This window comes from Clarias gariepinus, chromosome 22 (genome assembly GCF_024256425.1).
Source record: "Clarias gariepinus isolate MV-2021 ecotype Netherlands chromosome 22, CGAR_prim_01v2, whole genome shotgun sequence".
In the NCBI taxonomy this organism is placed as follows: Eukaryota; Metazoa; Chordata; class Actinopteri; order Siluriformes; family Clariidae; genus Clarias; species Clarias gariepinus.
The window spans coordinates 26853509-26871916 of NC_071121.1; the positions used below are offsets into that span (position 1 = coordinate 26853509).

Below are 18408 nucleotides of genomic sequence, written 5' to 3' on the forward strand. Positions count from 1 at the left end.
AATATGTTCAGTATATTGGACGCTTGCTGATCTTCCCAGTAAATACCGATCAGCCCTTCATGTGATTCAGCTTGCAGCTTTATGTAAATTGGCTGACATACAGACATTTGGCTATGAAAAAGCACTTGGTCCTTTGTTGAGAGACCTCCGTACCCTTGAACAAGATGGGGTATTCATCGAGTCTATTGGTAAGGTAGTTCAAGGAACAGTCATGTGTGTGGTGTCTGACAATCTTGCAGCCCATGATTTGGCAGGCTTTTCAAAGTCTTTTAGAGCAGAATATTTTTGCAGATTCTGCACAGCAACACAAGCTCAACTTCAGACTCATGAAGTTGCAAGTGGCGAGTTCAGTCTTAGAACAAAAGACAGCCATAATAGTGATGTGCATGCTGTAATGCATGGGGAAAGTCAGAGTCAGAATGGTGTTCAGGCAGATTGTGTCCTGAGCCAGCATCTAGAACATTTTCATACCGTCACTGGCTTTTCACCTGATGCCCTCCACGATCTTTTTGAGGGCATTGTGCCTGTAGAGCTCGCCCTGTGTATCGGAGAGATGATCCGTCACAAATACTTCACCCTTGAATTTTTGAATGAGAGAATTCTATCGTTTCCGTACCAGCACACAGACAAGCTTGAAAAACCTCATAAAATACCACAGTCCTTCGCTGTAAAGAAAAGCATTGGAGGTAATGGCCATGAAAATGCCACATTGCTTAGACTGCTCCCTTTAATTATTGGGAATGCAGTTCCTGAAGAGGATGAAGCATGGACTGTGCTAATGGACTTAAAAGAGGTAGTAGAGTTATCGCTGTGCTCAGAATTCACAGAGGAGTCCATCCAGTATTTACAATCTAAGATACAGGATCATAAAGAGATGCTGAAGGAAGCTTTTCCAGATTTCAAACTCCGTCCTAAGCATCACTACGTTGAACACTATCCTGACCTTGTACGCCGTTTTGGGCCCCTTGTACACTTGTGGACGATGAGGTTTGAGGGTAAACACCGTTTTTTTAAGAGAGTTGTGCACGACACACACAACTTTAAAAATGTGTTAAAAACACTTGCAGACAGGCATCAATACATGGTAGCATACCACCTCAGTGCCTCAGGATTCTTTAAACCTCACCAGCAAACATCAAATGTCTCTTCTGTACTGGTATCAATGCTTCCAAATGTCGCCAAGACATACATTGAACAAATAACAGCAAGCAATTTTATTTACAGTACATCAAAGGTCTGCATTGATGGAACTGATTATGATGTAGGAATGTTTTTGTCTGTGGGACAAGAGGGAGGACTGCCTAATTACTGTAGAATTCAAAAGGTTCTCCTGGTTAACGGTACAATTGTCTTTCTTTGCCAAGAGCACACAACACACTACATTGAACACCTGAGATCCTATGAACTTTTCCCAAACAATTTGACTGTTCACACCCCATCAGAGCTAAATGACAAAACACCTCTCTGTGCTTACAACATAGATGGAAGATTGATCTTAACACCCAAACGTTTCATATTATTAAACTGAAGGTTTGTTGAAGGACGTAAACAGATAACTAACATTCTCTTGGAGCTGTGTGGACCAGTTGGTCTGTGGACATGTAAATGTTGTGTGTGTCACCTTCACTCTCCATGAAAATGAATGTGTTTCTGTCTTTAGGAACCAAAAGATGGCTGCTGCCCAGAAGCATGTGCTACGTGTGTATGTTGCACGAGACACCGCCCTGAAACTTACTCTACTTGAGCGACCAAAGTCAGTGAAGGAGCTGAAAGAAATAATGCAAGAAAGGTTCAAGCCGAGATTGGATGAGGACTTTAGCCTGCACTATGAGGATCCGGACTTTGATGGTGAGCTTTGTTTACTGGTGGACATCAAGGAGTTACCAGAAAAGGGCACGTTGAGAGTCGTCAGACCTGAAGGTGACACCTCATCTACTGCATCTTCTGACACAGACATACTCCCACATGCATTACAGCGGCAGAAGAGTTGGCCTGATCACTTTGTTGTTCCTGGTTTTGGTTATGAAATGGAGCATATTCTAGAAGAAGGAAATCATGTTTATGAAGAATCAGGAAAATTGCTGAAGTTAAAGAGGTCACATAAGAGTGAAATCCTTAAAAAAATGGCAGAAACGATCTACAGTTTTAAACCATACCCACATGAAAAGGAATTGGCAATGGCTGCTAAAGCTTTGATTACAGCTCATCCATGTCTCAGAATGACGACTGGTGAAGACGGGGAGTTGGGATGGAAACGTCACATAGGGTATAAGGTTGCGTCTTACCGTAACAATCTGGCCAAAGCTGGGGTTGCAGAAGTAGCCATCAACACAGGGAGGCGGAGCCGAAACAACCCCGACAAAGATCACCCCCATCAAAACATAAAGAAAGCTCGAAAAGCTGAGGTCAACTACATCATTAACCTACCGAAGGATCAAACCCCAGCCACTCTGGAAACAATGAGAGAAGAAATCATACATGAAGTCGAAAAGACTGAGAGAAACCAATTAGTAATAGGCAAGCTCATGAACACATCCTATGCTCTTCGTCGCCAAGAAATCGTTGGAGCTCTTGTAGCTCCACGGGTGAGAGATGTCATGAGCAGATGGCCAGCCCTACTTATGGAGTCACAGGTAAAAAAATAATTTTTTATTTTTTTTTATTTTAGTGTTCTCCCTGTTGAGAGCAATTAATCAACATGACTCTTAAGCATGCCCACTTTGAACATGATAAATTTTTCCAATATTTAAATGAATATTCAAAAATCAAAATTTTCAATAAATTCACCAAAAAGCAAATGTAAAAGTTGACAACACATCACGCTGTAACATATTTTTGCCATTCACCGTAAACAAAATATACAGAGGTTTATTATTAGTTTTCCTTTAGATAACATTATACGGCCTGTTTTAAATAATAAAAAAAAGACAATTAACTTTCTATTTTGACTTTGGTTCTGACTCATCCCTAATAGAATTGCCCTTGGTTTTGCTACCTGCCAACTGAAAACTTCTCAAAATACATTTACATTTCTGTTCCTAATTCATCTTTATACATTTCTGTGTAATTCTGTCTATGTACAGGTGTTTGCAGAGTTCCACCGAATCAACAACATTAACCTGCGCAATCAATTCTACAAGGAGCTGGACAGACACACGCCTAAACTCATCACCTTGTTCAGAGACAAGGCCACCAAGACTGGCAAGATAGCGCAGGAGCTAGCCAAGCTCATAAGGATTTATGACTTTCAGGTGAATTTTTAACTTTGCATGATTCAGAAACAGATTATTAATAGAATGTTTGCGGACAACTGTAAGAAGCCAGAGTGTGAATTGGTTGAGAGGTTAAGTGTTTATGGCATGAACACAACATTGTCAATCTCATCAGAGATAAATGTCTTGACAAGATGTATTCTATCAGAAAGAGGTACCTTAAAAATATACTTTATCAGCTTCAGTTTAAAGAAGTCCAAATAACTACTGTTTTTGTAAAAATCTTGTTTACAGTTTTGAGTTTTTTCCTTTGAGTTATTTAAGTATTTACAATAGAAAATCTTTTATTTAAAAATTTTTTTACTGAAGAAATGGTGACCCAAAATACTGTATCTACCATCTATAGCAATGACCACCATCAGAATATGAAGCTATTTAACACTTAGATTTTTTTTAAGTGTTTGCTCTGCATTTGTGTAATTACTATTGTAATGGATATTTTTTGTCCATCTAGGAACAACGTGATATAAATATGAGACGGGCCCTCGTCCTTCGTGCACTTCCTGTCTACTTGCGTGAAGATGCCTCCAAGTTCTTCAGGACCTGCAACGTAAGTGTACTGGCCTCACTATCGATCCCTTTGCCTAGCTATCCAGTCAGCTTAAACATATAACATCACTCAAAGATCTCTAGGAGAACAAGTGGGGTATTCCAAAAAGCAGGTTAGGTGAAAACTTAGAGTGAACCCTGAGATAAGGAAAACTCTGAGTTAATCATTCCAGAGGGCTATTCCAGAAAGTAGGTTCAACAAACACTGAGCTCAACCCTGAACTCTGAGTTAACTTACCCTATAAAGTGAGATTTTTGAGTTTTCAGTTCAGGACCCTCTGTCGGACGTGGTGGAGATGAGCAGCACTTTATGTTTATCTACTCAGCAGGATGTTAGGACACAGATGTGTGTTAAACAGCATCTGTTGGTGGTAAAAGCTACTACAAGTTAAAATATCTACTGAATAAACATTTACTTTAATATGTCAAATAAAAACAAAAGTGAGGAGCCAATGTGAAAAATTTTTATATTTCATTTTCAGCCAATTCAAATTAAATAAAACAGCCTAAAATTTAATTAAATAAAACACTGAATAACATTTAACCACTTCCTCAAAGGCTAATATAAAAGAAAGTGATGTTACATTCAAAGTAAAAAGACGACGGCATTTAAAACCGTCAGTGATTTTTATTATGGCGGCGGCCAGAAAATATCTGCTTCCTGTTTTCTCCCCTGTTGCCATGGTCGATCACAGTATTGGAGCTCTATTTATGATGGCTTTTTACTAATCGTCAGGCACAGGCTCAACTCAGAGTTGACATACTCAGAGTCGACTTACCTAACTCAGATCAGCTGTTCTGGAACTGAAAACTCAGTTTCACTTCACAGGGTAAGTCAACTCAGAGTTCAGGGTTAGGCTCAGAGTATGTTGAACTTCCTTTTGGAATACCCCCCAGGACCTGTTTATGAAGTTCACTTGAGTTGTTATTCTACAAACTGACATGTAGAAATTATGAAGAGGTAAGTATAAAGCATTCCAGTACTCAAAAAGTGTTAACCGATGGGTGTGAAACTAACATAAGATATAAGCAATATGTACAGAAAATAGTTTAAACATGTAGCTTAGTTGCAGTCTAAATGCTAAGTGATATCATTAGCATGATTTGTATTTTTGAGGGGCTAAATTCATTCTTGTATTATTTGTGTTTTATAGTCAGCAGATGGTCCAGACCTCACTGACACTCCATTGGCTCTCCTGACAGTCGTCATGGATGACACTACTGATGCGTCCCTCCTCAGCCCTGAGAGCATCTGTATTGTCGTGGAGGATGAAATACTTGAGTGGTCCCACAAATTTGGCTGACTCATTTCTCCTGCTCTTTGGGTACATCTATGCACTAGACCTACAGTACCCAAAGAATCTTGAACTTACATTCACATTTATTCAAAAAGTTGTGGTGTGTCTTGAGGACAACAAACCACTGAAAGGGCGTCTGCTGACGCTGAAGAATGATTTGTTCAGTGAGTGAATCATTCAGAATGGATTTGTTAAGCTGAGTATTGAAGTTTTTTTTTTTTTTTTTTGTTCTTGTTCCCCTTTTTACAAATATCATTTGCCTCTTCTATCTCAAATTTAGGATGTGACTATTTGCCTGTTCTACCTCAGATTTTAATACACTGATTGTTAATAATTCACAACATTGACGTGTTGCTAAAGTTTTTTGTACAAAATAACGTGGGAAACAACTGTTCAATTCGTGCACTATACATGTTTAATGTTCTGTTGCCTAATGCCTACCTTGATGCACTACCTTGATGTTGCCAGTTGAAGTACGGCACAGTAGAAACCAGTATTTTATTTGAATGATATTTGTGTTTTTCAAGGAACCGTAAGTGCCAAAACATTGAAAAACAGTGTTAAACTTTTTCACATACTCTGTAGCAATGTTTACTACCAGAATATGGAACTATTAACACTTAATTTAAAACAGATTTTTTTTATGGAGTCATTTCCTTTTCCTTTTGATTTACTTTATGACAAGCACTTTGTTTTGACTGAGCTACTTTAATTTGTGCCTTTTAAAAAGCACATTGTGTTGAATAAAAAAAGTTGTTAAATTGCCACTGTGGTGTCACTTTCATGTTTTCTTACAATATTAGCTGATTATATTTGTGTAGTGGGCCGACATCAGTATTTCACTTTAAAAATTTTGAGTGCATTTCCCACGTTTTGAGTTAAAAATTATTGAAAATTTTAAGTGTATTTTCCACATTATATGAGTTGAAAAATATTGAAAATTATTAGTGAATTACTCCCCAATTATAAGTTGAGGAATATCAATAATTATAAGATAGCATTGAGATAATTTAAGGCAAATGTAAATGTAATTTTTATTTTATGTAAACTTAAAACATTTAAAAACATCACTTAAATACTTTTGTGTAATCTGTTACAAAATAATTTTTGAGTTCTGTGAACTTATTAGGGTTTACAGTGTATGTAATGTATATAGGCCAGTAAAACCATAGCTTATAATAATAAATAATAAAAGTTAATATCACACAGTATGTTTAGAAAATATGACCCTGATTACATTCAGTCATTAAGTGCAGATTTACTTTAGGTTAGTGAGTTCTTGAGTTCATTATCTGCTGCCGGTTATTTTCTGAGCAGATTTAACTACTCTTCTCAGTCAGTCCTTCTTGTCAGCCGCAGAGCAGTTACCATACCATACAGTAACTGAGGATGTCAGGATGCTTTCCACTACACACCGATAAACCAAAGTCAGCACTGGCCTCCTCAAGAGGTAAAGGCGTTGGTGAGTTTTCTTAATGATGCTGGCTATGTTTGTCGCCCACGTGAGGTTACTAGGGACGTGCAGACCCAGGTATTCATACGTGGTTACCACCTCCACACTTTCTCCTCGTATAAAGATTGGAGAAGATTTATTAGCTCCCCTTCTAAAATCCACTATAATTTTCATGCTGACTCAGCGTTGTTGGAGATCAGTCCAACCATGAATGCTGAGCAATTATATGTAAGTATTGCGTACAAGAGGGGGCTTTGTACACACCCTTGTGGGGAGCCAATGTTGTGAATCATGGTGGAATGATGAAACACCATGGATCCTAACAGACTGTGGCCTGTTTATCAAGAAGTCCAATACCCAGTTACAGAGAGATGGCTTCAACCCCAGAAACAGCAGTTTATTGACAAGTATGTGTGGAATAATTGTGTTTAATGCAGAACGAAAGTAGAGAAAAAAATAGACACTTACTGATTCCTCCTGTAGGGATATTGGTGTGGATCTACAGTGATGTCGATTGTGTCCTTTTTGTGGGCGAAAATCAGTCATTCAAAGCACCTCGTAATAATACTGTAGGTGTGAGGGCCACTGGACGATAGTCATTCATGACTCTTGCACCTGTGTTTTTAGGTATTGGTCTTATAGTGGACTTTCATGAAACATGAAGGCATCTTAGCCTGGGACAGAGATGTGTTAAAAATATACTTCAGGACCTCAGTGAGTTCTTGAGCACACTCTTGTAGAACTCATCCATGCTTTCTGAGGATTAATCCTATGCGTTCTGCTCATATCCACCTTAGACACCCTAAGGTGCAGCTCATCCAATGAAGGTGTAAACCTATTTGTATGAAGAGGATTGGATGGCTCATAGCGAGCATAGAAGGCATTCAGGGCACGAGGACGTGATGGATCTGAAACCATTCAACCTATTTCTATTTGTACTCTGTTATCGTCTGTATGCCTTTCCACATCTCCCAAACATAGTGGTAAAATGTTCTTGTATCCTTTGGGCATTTATAACTTTTTCCCTTTTGATGGTTGTCTCCAATTGCTGCTCTCATTGCCACTGCATCTCCGGACTGGAAAGCTTAGTCCCGTACCCTTAAAAAAGAATGCACCTCTTAAATCACCCAGAGTTTCTGATTAGGTTGTATGATTAAGGTTGAGGGTTTTATTCCCACCATCAGTGTTTGCGCATTATTTGTGTGCTTGGTGGCTTTTCTCTGGTACTCCAATTTTATCCCACTGTCCTAACACATGCAGAGTAGACTCATTAGTGTGTTCAAATTTGCCTGTAGTATGTGAGTCACTGTGTTAGTAAGTCTGTAAATATGTAAATTTTTGTGTGCACTGAGATGGAGTGGCACCCTATTTAGGGTGTACCCTGTCTAGTCCCCTGGAATAGGCTCTAGACCTCCCAAGATGCTGTACTGGATACGAGGTATAAAAATAATTGAGTGTTGTACTGAGTGATGCAGGACCAAAGAGGAAGTTAAGTTAAAAATTGTTGATTCTAAAAGACCATCTGGAAAACTGTTTAATTGATTGTTTTTATATATATTTCAATAATAATAACAATAATAGTAGACAGAGAGAAACAGAGAGTCTGTCTAAACAAAATTAATTGCAGCCGTTTGCAAAATGTCCCCATGCGCCACCTGGCGGTTATTTCACAAATTACTTTGAATTGCGACTGATTTATTTTGGCTGTTGCCGTTTGCCGCGACAGAGTGCATGGCAGTCATAGACATTCCGTGTGAGTAACCACTGTATATACAAGGGGTGTGCTATATTGTGAATATAAGATGACAGATCCACCTGCTGAATTTAAAAAAATTCATATGAACTTTGTAGGGACATTAGAACAAACCAATTAAATGGATAAATGAAAAATGGATAAATGGATAATGCCTCTCAGCAACTACCACCACCACCATCTCTTGAAACGAATTCTGTGCATAGCACTTCGTTTTTTTGCATCAGGGCATTTTTTTTTTCAACGTGAGCGATGCAGAGCATGTGAGAAAGAGCTGTTTGCACAGTATGTCTGGCACTTAAATGCTTCTTACACACGTTTTTTCCAGTTCCCTGGCCATAAACCTCAGCGTGTTATTAAACAGGAATTCCACAGAGTGGCAGGTTTGTCCTTTGTAGTAAAATTTATAATGCATATTTAATATGTAGTCAAACTATGTATATCTATGTATTCATCCTGCACACACACACACACACACACACACACACTTGATACTTCAATATATGACTTTCTATTTCAGGGTTTCCAAATGTAATTGGGTGCATTGATGGACCCACATTCCTATTAAAGCTCCTTCAATAAATGATGGAGACGATGTTAATCAATGTACAGGTAACAAGTTTATTTTGTGTCCTTAATTTTTTGCCTTGTTAAAATCATTAAACTCATTACTTTTTCCATTAACTATAGGTAATATGTAAGGTAACCCACATCATTACTAATGTTGAGGCCAAATGGCCAGGATCTGTGCATGATGCCAGAATTTCCACGAGTCATCATTATGTCAGACATTTCAGCAGCGTTTTTTTTTTTATAAAAAAAACTTTATACCATTTTGCTTTATACCATGTTTTTTTTTTTTTTTACTATATTTGTATTGTACACTTTAATCATTACTTGTCTGCCCTATTTAATGACACAATACCCTGAACCTGATCCTGGACCACAGACACACTTTAACCTGGCTCACAGCTGCACACGGGCCAAGGTGGAGATGACCAAAGGGATCCACAAGTCTAGGTTTCAGTGTCTGCGTGGGCTCCGGGTCAGTCCAGAGAGGGCATGCGACATCATAGTGGCTTGTGTTGTGCTTTACCACATTGCCACTATAAGAGGAGAGAGCCACCCTCCTTGTATTGAAGAAGAGGCCCAGAGGAACCTCTACAGATTTTTGCACACAACAGAGATGGAAGACTTTTGAGAGACAGGATTTGTTGAAATTACTTTTATTAAATAGTTTGCACTGGTCTGCTGTGCAGTTCATTTCTTTATTTTCTAAAAAAACAATGAAAGTAAAATGAAATAAAATGTGTTTTATTTATTACATTGCTTTATATACACAACACTTTAAACATGCAACAGATTAATATACGCACAAGTTCTCACCTTAAGGCGACGCTCCAGTAATTCAATTTCTAGTGTTGGATAGCCTTTTCTCTTCCATTTGAAGCTGTATAAAGTCCATCTTTATGTCACTTTTTCTTATTTTGCATTAACTTGTTTTTGAAGATGGACCTTATACAGCTCCCTTTCTGGCAACTAGGGAGGCAAAAATAATTGAATAAATGAGATTCTGTCAGACATTAAAAAACAGGAACTGCTTTCAAGAGTGGCAAGTGGTGTGTGACTGTAGATACCATACATCCATTTTATCTTGTACTGTTCCTGTTTGCACCGTTTGCTTTAAATGTCTTTTTTTTTCAGTCTTTATTTTGCACTGTGTAATGGGTACGGGGTGTGGACTTGACATAAGGCATAGTGGCAGAGGCGTATGCTGAGAATGAGTCTTTAATAGGAAAACTAGAACGTAAACAGACTTCAAACAAAACTCGAAGATAAACTATGCTGACCTAGCAGATTCAGAAACTAACCTTAACAGAGCAAACTATAACATAAATCTAAGCATGGCAGAGAATGAAGCATAACATGGAGCTAACACAACACTAGGAATCATGCCAGACAAGGAGCTAAACTAATACGGAACTAAGCACAAGAGCTTACATGGCTATGAGGTAAACATAAACAACTGAACATAACAAAAGCTAAACTAAACAAGACTAGGAGCTAAACATGAGAATCACAAAACAGAAGGAACACAAACAAGGGGTTACGGGGAAATTGCGTGACACGGAGCATAAAGGAGTCACAAAAGAGTAACTCAACAAATGCACGACCAGGGAGAAACCAAACACAAGACTATAAAGAACTTAATTAGCTAACTTCTAATTATCTGCCTCGGTTCAGGTGAGCACTCCAATCACCTGACCGAGGTGCACATTGGAAAATGAAGTCCGAGAACATGGCGCCGTCTGGTGTTTACCCCTGACACACTGTTTGTTTTAATATCTATATATCCTATACTGTTTTTATCTGCACCATTTTACCCTGAATGTTTGTTTTTACACTTCTTATTTATTGAACTGTTCCTGGGATTATTGCAAGTGAATCTTGAGTTATTGTAAATAAACTACAAACAAATAAATATGTTTTTGTACTACTATCTTTCCTAAAGGAGAGTCTGAAAAATAAAGCTGTGGGAAGCTTAACCAGGGCATGGGAGAGAAAGTCCCACGCTCTCTGAAGCTACGCTGGGACCAGATGGCGCAAATTAAACCCAAACACAATGGTGTGAATCGGCGATCTTCTAAACAAATCAGACAGTTTTACAGCAAGTTGGGGAGGAGAACCACCAAGTCACACTTTGACACTCTTATTAACCCTAGGACACGGGATGTCCCATGTTTCTTTTTGTGGCTCCACGAACAAAGAGGCAAATGGCAAAATACACTATTTCAGACAATCTTTAAAGTGTGTCAGTAGGGCAAAACTTATATTAACTTAGCATGTTTTATTCCTGTATTTATGTATGATTATTTTGCATAACTTAAAAGGTGTAATCAGCATTTATAAACCCTTTTTATTAGATAAAGGTATGAATGAGTGTGCAAGATATGGAATGTGTGATATCAATCGAAAGCTTGCTTTATTCCAAAAACATTGGTATACAAAAAAAAAATAGTAGTATGACTCGAACTCATGCAAAGCAAGCTCTTTCATCGCTCTTCCACCATTGACTTTCACCCAGTCTGACCGGCAAGCGAACCACTCATCTGCTTTCCAAGTTCTTTAAAAAAATTACGTGCCAGAACTCCCAAGTACCGCAAAGAAGAATTCATAGAAGAAGTGCCAGAGCTCCGCCGTCAGTAACCAAGCAACCAATGCATTACCAAAGGGCTTCCCCAAGAAACGTCATCCCAGCATTAGAGCATCAGCCAATCAGCATTCTTTATAAAGAACCATTGTCTTAGTCATGTATTTTAAAGTTTAAACATTTTTACCTTGCTTATAATTGGTAAATACCAGATTTTGTATTATCATCGTTAGCTGCGGGATAATCAGAATTGGTAAAATACACTAAATTGTGCCGTTACAGTACTACACTGCCCAATACAAAACAATGGAGTGATTCAGAAAGATTTTTCTACACTTCTTGGACATTGCTGCTCAGATCAAGAAGGGAAATTAACCTTTTTTTTTTTTTTGAAAACATTTGGTAGAGTGTCAAAAGCTCATATATGCATTCTTTACTTTTATGAATGTACCAAAACAAAACTGTTTACATATTATTCTTATTATTTTTGCTAGGTCTCTCATGCATTAGTTTTTATTTATTTATTTATTTATTTATACCTTAATGATGGCTTGCTATGAAACAGGTACACGGTTAATGTTTACCTAATATGACTGTAACCAGCCTCAAATTAAAGTTAACTATCTGCATTGGAGATATTCAGAAAAGACGAAGCCCCTCTCATAAAAAGAAATGGAAATGTAATTGTAATTTTGTTGGGAAGTGTGCAAAAAAAATCCCTCCCTCTATGCGCACACCTCAGCGTAGATCACCATAAAACCAGTGTTTGTCTTAAACCGTACTCACTTTTTAACCTTTGCTTCACCTTCATACCTCAACTCAAGTCAAGCTACTGCTCATTTGCATGCTTTTCTCTAAAGGTAATTAAACTTGCATCTTTAATCGGAGAAATAAATATAATTTTTCTTAGTAAATTAATTAGTCAAAAGTTCTTTGAGTTGTATAATTAAAAATTGTTCAAGATATTTTTTCCGCAACTTTGTTAATTTAATGTTTTTTATTTTCACTCTCCTTGCATTGTTTTTTTTAGCACTATCATTGATTTGTCATCACTGTCTGCCATCATCATCGGGAAAATGTAGGAATCTGACAAACTGTACCTATCAATGTCTTACTGCAACCACTGCTGTGTACTTGAGTAAGTTTTTGTGTGTATGTTGATATGTCTATATAACCTGGATGATTTTTCCATGTAAACTATTTACATATGTGGTTGATAATTTTTTTGTTGTAGTATGCCTGAAGAGTTTTATTTATCCTCTAACACTTGTAAAAGAACATGTAATAGAAATTAGGTACAAGGTATAATCACAAAACTATTTGGAATGTTTTGTAGGTGGGAATAAGCATATACATCATATTCAGACATGTGGAACACCAAAAACATGTGTAAACAGAAGCCTAAACCTGGGAATAATAAAAGTGACAACAAATGCAAAATGTTGCCGCCATTATCTCTGCAACAGTCAACCACTCTCAGGTAAAACACAGTGTTCTAGAATGTTGCTTTTGCTCTGTTTTCATTGTTTATTTTATTTAAATCCAAATAAATTAGATTTTTTGTCACATTATTTTATTTCTTTCTTAAGATCTTCCTGCGCAGGCTTACAATGGGGGAATGTGCTATATCTGTGATAATAGCAACTGCTCAGAAACCGTCAACTGTACAGCACATGAAGATCGCTGCATCATTGCAAAAGGTAAATTATATTTAACAACTTTCTGAAACAATCAGAGACATATATTTTTTTTTACAACTAAGATCTATATTTCCATTTAAGTTTAGAAAATAAGTCAGTAAAAATACTGTACTATTTTGTCTATGGACCTGGTCCTAAGGGGACCCTAAAAGATTTACGTTAATATAAACTTATATTAATTCATATATTTATAAAGAGTTCATTTTATAAATCTGCAAATTTAACATGTACCAAGCACTGTAATCAATGTTTAAGGCAGTTAAGCGAAGTACTGTACAGTATTAGGGTGTGTGAAGTATTTTGCTTTTTATTTTAGCATTGTAATTTAGAGTTGGCCAATTCCTCTTGTCAAACCATTAAGGCATTTGCCAGCATGTAGAGTGATTAATATTTACCGCACTATACCTCAACACTGGCAGAGCTTAAAACTTCCTATCAGTAGTCCAATGTACTAAAAGTTGAGCTATCCCCTGCCAAAAGTTACACTAGCTTACTCTAATCAACTTGCAAATGTAAAACCCTCCATCCACTCTCCATAGAATTCGATTCAGGAGGCTGGCTCAGCCATGCAAGTCTTTTTGTGTTATGTTGGCTACATGTTTGGTGTTTTTCCTCGTTGAGTTATCTTGTTCTTGTCACATCTCTCTCTCTCTCTAAGGTAAACAAGGTAGCCAAACTGTGCCCATGAAAGGATGTGTGTCAAAGAGCTTCTGCATTGCGACTGGTTTGGGCATGCTAGAAATTAATGTATCAAAAGTAAAATGTTGTGAGGGAAATCTGTGCAACAGTGTTAAAATCATTGGGAATTTTTCAGGTAACAGTACTGAGAGTAACCTTAGTAAAGGTGCTACTGTAAGAGCTTTACACTAAGTTTTTTTCCTCATGATCATCCCTTTGCTCTCCTTAAAACTCTTCTACTGAGCTCAGAGCTGATAAGACGGCTCCTGTGCACTAAATAATATGCATTTACACTTATTTTCATTAAGACATTAATTACTAGCCAGCCAGTGTCAACCTTTGAAGCACACTCAATGAATCTGGTTTTAAAAGAATGTATAATTGGATGTGATCAGCATAAATGATACATTGTATTTTCTAATGATATTGCTCAGAGGTAGCACATATATGTAGAACAACACCAGGCCAAACATCAATCCCTGTGGTACGCTATAGACTCTTGACAATGAGATGTCACCACATGATTACACTTGAAATGTAAGACGAGAATCAATTAAGCACTATACCCGTCAACAATTTAAGGGCTTCCAATCAGTAGTCCAGTGTCCTAAGCTCCACTATGCTACCCTGCTGTTATAAATCATTTTCAGTTCATGTTGCCCTGACTTTCTCTAAAGAATTTGCATCCTCTATAAATGTTTCATAGTTCTATGCAAGCCAGCACACTGGCTGCAACCATTACGTGATGCATGGACCAAAATGTTAGATCATTGTTTCCAAAATCTTGTGAAATTGTTTGTGTGTTGTTACATTATATTTGTAAATTCTTAAGTTCATTTTGTCTTCTCGTTGCTAATAAGTATCTTTGCTTGCACTAACATTTGATATGTGCTAAAAATGAAAAGGTGAAAAATTATGATCCATTAGTACAAATTTCTAGTACAGAGTCCTCTTTTAGTTTGCATTTACTGTATGTTCATAACTTATGCTCCTACAGTAGGTTCTCTGCATTTGTGAATTTGAATTTGGGTTAATACTGTTTTAGTTTCATTCTTGACTTATTTTCTGTTTTATATGCTTAGTTTCCATGTGTAGTGTGTGTCTGATGGTGGGACTAAAATAAAGCTCTGAAAAGTTATGCACAATAATATACTGAATAGAAAAATGTAATAAATTACCTAAAAAATGTCACAAGCCTGCTTCCTGCTTCTTTATTCCTACTAAAGTGTTACATTGACGCTAAGAAACATTCACTGTCGTAGACCCCTTGATCTTTGTTAAATTGAATAAGACCGTCACTGGTATCCACCAAAGCCAGCACCAAACACTGCTCCAAATGATTAGAGAAACAGGCTGACTAAGAACAGACAACGACAACACTGTAAGGACACAGCAACAACAGTACTGGGTCACAGAGAGCAAACACATATCATCAGAAAAAGTAATATAAAATAATATTTTATTTTATTTTATTTTATTTATTTATATATTTTTTTTAATCAATGCAAAAATCTAATGGGCACCAGAACAGTATGGATCAGAAAGGGATGATATGATTAGACTTCTGAATTCTAAATATGATGGTCACTGTGTCCCACCAGTGGTGCGACATATTTAGCAATGTTATATGTTACTTAGTTTATACTGTTGACTGTTGTTTTAAGGGGGACTGCTTTCTTGTGTACAGTATCTTAGTACATAAAGGTATGGAGTGGCTTCTCCAGGGTAAAGGTGGTGCTAGGTCACCTTTTCGACGGTGCAGTCGATTTCCAGTTGTTTAAATCACCTTTTTTCTTATAAGTGCTTATGTAATCTTTTGCAGTTTATCATAGGTGTTGTAAGGGCCATATTTCATTCTTGTGATTTGTTGTTATGTTTATCTTATTTCAGTTTATTAGTTAAGCATTAAGCATTAAGTATCATACATATAATTTGTATTGTGACATCATTTCATGGGTTGTTCTGTGATCTTGTGATCATCCCACAGTTATGCAGTTCCATGTCTATCACGCACGTTAGTTGTAGTTGTTGTTAAGACACGGAAGGATACAGAAAGGTGTGGAGCACACAAGCTTTTGACCGTGAGACAGTAAGCTAAAAGGAATACAGTAAAATGAGTTGTTGTAACTGTAATCTATCGAAGCTACAGAACACAGCAAGCGACTTGTCGTGACTACAGTGGATTCATGCAAGAAACTGTAACAACCGTTGTTTTTGATGTTGAAAATAAACAAGAGACAAAGAAATCAACGAAACGTCTGATGTCGTCAGTGACACTGTGTAACTAAAGACACGCGTCAGAACTTGTGAATAACATGCACCTACAGGTGTGATTGTCCTCTAGAAGTTCAGTGCAGCAGTGGATTTTTTCTGTGGAAGGTAAAGGGCAAATATATATATATATATATATATATATATATATATATATGTTCATATATATTGCTTGGAATGAGGATAAAGTAAACATCTGTTGAGTTGTGTTGAATAAAAAATTAATAAAAATAAGAATGCAGCGGGGAATGCACCAGACCTATAAACATTGGCTGAATTAAAAAAATATGAGAACTACATGACAATTAAACAGTTAAGCATGCATTTATATCCTTTAAAAAATTCTTACATTTCTAAAAACAAAACTGACACTTTTCTTTTAGGTGAAATAAATGTAAAAATTATGTTTGGTTGAAAGTAAATTATTTTAATGTTAATACTTTTTTTGTTCAGTTAAACTTGTGTGTAACCAAACTATTTATTATTATTATTATTATTGGTGTACTATCTATTGACTATTACTGTTGTCTTCCTGGCTCAGTTGCTCAATTAGGCGAGACACTGACTATGAAGGGATGTGCAGACTAAACTGCCTGCAACAATTCTGCATCAGTAAACTTGCAGTATATTGACATTGTAAATAATCAGTGTTGTGAGAGGAACTTTTTTAACAGCACAGAGAGATACACAGTGAGTTTCATGTTAATCTCCCTCATCCTCTTCAATCTCTTTTAAACCAGTCTAACTAGGTGTTTATATTTATGTTGTTAAACCACCAATTACTGACCCTGATTTACCCTGGGGGTATAACATAAAATATGGCAGTTGAAAGACCAGAATTTAACAATAAGTGAAGTTATTATTAAAGAACAGTAACATGTGTCTGAAAAAACATTTATTTAAATGTATACTATGCTGATATAAATATACTATCCAGGACTCTTTTTCTTGTATATAAGTATGACACATGCATGTACATACATGGCTTTCCTCTCCCAATCCCAAAACATAGAGATTAGGCTAATTGGCATCCCTAAATTGCCTATTCAACAATCAGGGATATCAGACAGGGCTGGGGTGGGCTAATACTCACAATCACATCAGCAAGAGAAACACATGGCAGGCATACACACCAGAGATCCAGAAATATCCAGAGATAGTCTTAAGCTCCTGGGTCCCTGGTCCTTATATGGAGACATTACCGTTTGGGTTTGCTGCACCTTATACTTCATTTTGTCAAACTAAGACCTATTGTCCTCATTAGTAGACAATTTATAGCATCATAAAATGGTAGCAAAAGCTCTAATTATAGTAGCAATAAGCTCTACACTAATTAATAATAAGTATTATTACACACCCTAAAAATGCTGGGTTAAAAACAACCCAATCTGGGTTGTTTTTAACCCAGCTGCTGGGTAACTATTGGACTAACTAAAATCTGGGTTAATTCAACCCAGCAAAATGGGTTATTTTTTTAACCCAGCCAAATGGGTTAAATATTCAACCCAAATGCTGGGTCATATTTAACTATAATGCTGGGTTAATTCTACCACATAAATTGGTCAAATGTTCTACACAGATGTTGGTTAATTTTAACTGGAATGTTGAGTTAATTCTACCTCACAAATAGGTTATTAAATTTGGTTATTATAATTAATCTGTAAAAAAAAAAAAAAAACTACCCACGTCTATTAAACAGTTAAATTACTTTGATATACTGGTTTAATACAAAAAAAAAAACTTAAAAGTTTTGCAAACCATACATATATTCAATAAACAACATCCTATTTAATGTTCATAGAAAAAACGTTTATTTTTCAAAAGCACAAGAACAGATAATCAACAGCAACATCATTACTATACTATTACTCACAAGGGCAGAATGGAGTAATAACACAAATAGGCTGAGGCAGCTTCTACAGAGCAGGATCTCTTTGTGACATTAGATATCTTTTCTGCAGAACAAAACTATCCAGCCCTGGTTCCATTTTAACATACAAACTTGACTATGACTTTTCAAGTAGGCCTTGCTATTTCATAGCAACATTACAAAAAGTCCTATACAGGTGCACACTACTTTAAATAGTTAATGTCAAAAATATAAAATGCCTTGAAGCACACATCAACCGCCCCAAGTAGTGTGCATTGCTCCAGAGCCTGTCCCACCAGAATGACGAATGCCTGAGAGCAGCGCTGGTCATTATCTCCCAACGTCAGGATGTACAGTAGAGGTACGGCCTTGACCCTTCAGCCTGCTGGAGGTATTCCACCATGTTGGTGCCA

At 36.9% G+C, this 18408-nt stretch overlaps 2 protein-coding genes across 2 annotated transcripts; both read left to right on the top strand.

The window, feature by feature from the left end:
• Window positions 1-1449: 1449 nt before the first annotated feature.
• LOC128510863 (uncharacterized) lies at window positions 1450-5125 on the top strand. Its single transcript, XM_053483407.1, has 4 exons — window positions 1450-2633; window positions 3084-3251; window positions 3727-3822; window positions 4976-5125. The coding sequence occupies exons 1-4, from the start codon at window positions 1671-1673 to the stop codon at window positions 5123-5125; spliced, it is 1377 nt and encodes a 458-aa protein (XP_053339382.1). The 5' UTR covers window positions 1450-1670.
• A 7175-nt stretch (window positions 5126-12300) lies between these two features.
• Window positions 12301-14046, top strand: LOC128510864 (urokinase plasminogen activator surface receptor-like). Its single transcript, XM_053483408.1, has 5 exons — window positions 12301-12336; window positions 12507-12614; window positions 12813-12956; window positions 13066-13176; window positions 13835-14046. Exons 1-5 carry the CDS (start codon window positions 12321-12323, stop codon window positions 14044-14046), a joined length of 591 nt encoding a protein of 196 aa, XP_053339383.1. The 5' UTR covers window positions 12301-12320.
• The last annotated feature ends 4362 nt before the right edge of the window (window positions 14047-18408 follow it).

Bases quoted from the DNA above. Each gene is read 5' to 3' on its own strand.
- LOC128510863 (XM_053483407.1), top strand. From the start codon at position 1,671: ATGGCTGCTGCCCAGAAGCATGTGCTACGTGTGTATGTTGCACGAGAC. The intron at 2,634-3,083 runs GTAAAAAAATAA...GTCTATGTACAG, and splicing joins CCCTACTTATGGAGTCACAG to GTGTTTGCAGAGTTCCACCG. The intron at 3,252-3,726 runs GTGAATTTTTAA...TTGTCCATCTAG, and splicing joins TAAGGATTTATGACTTTCAG to GAACAACGTGATATAAATAT.
- LOC128510864 (XM_053483408.1), top strand. The intron at 12,957-13,065 runs GTAAAACACAGT...TTCTTTCTTAAG, and splicing joins CAACAGTCAACCACTCTCAG to ATCTTCCTGCGCAGGCTTAC. The intron at 13,177-13,834 runs GTAAATTATATT...TCTCTCTCTAAG, and splicing joins TCGCTGCATCATTGCAAAAG to GTAAACAAGGTAGCCAAACT.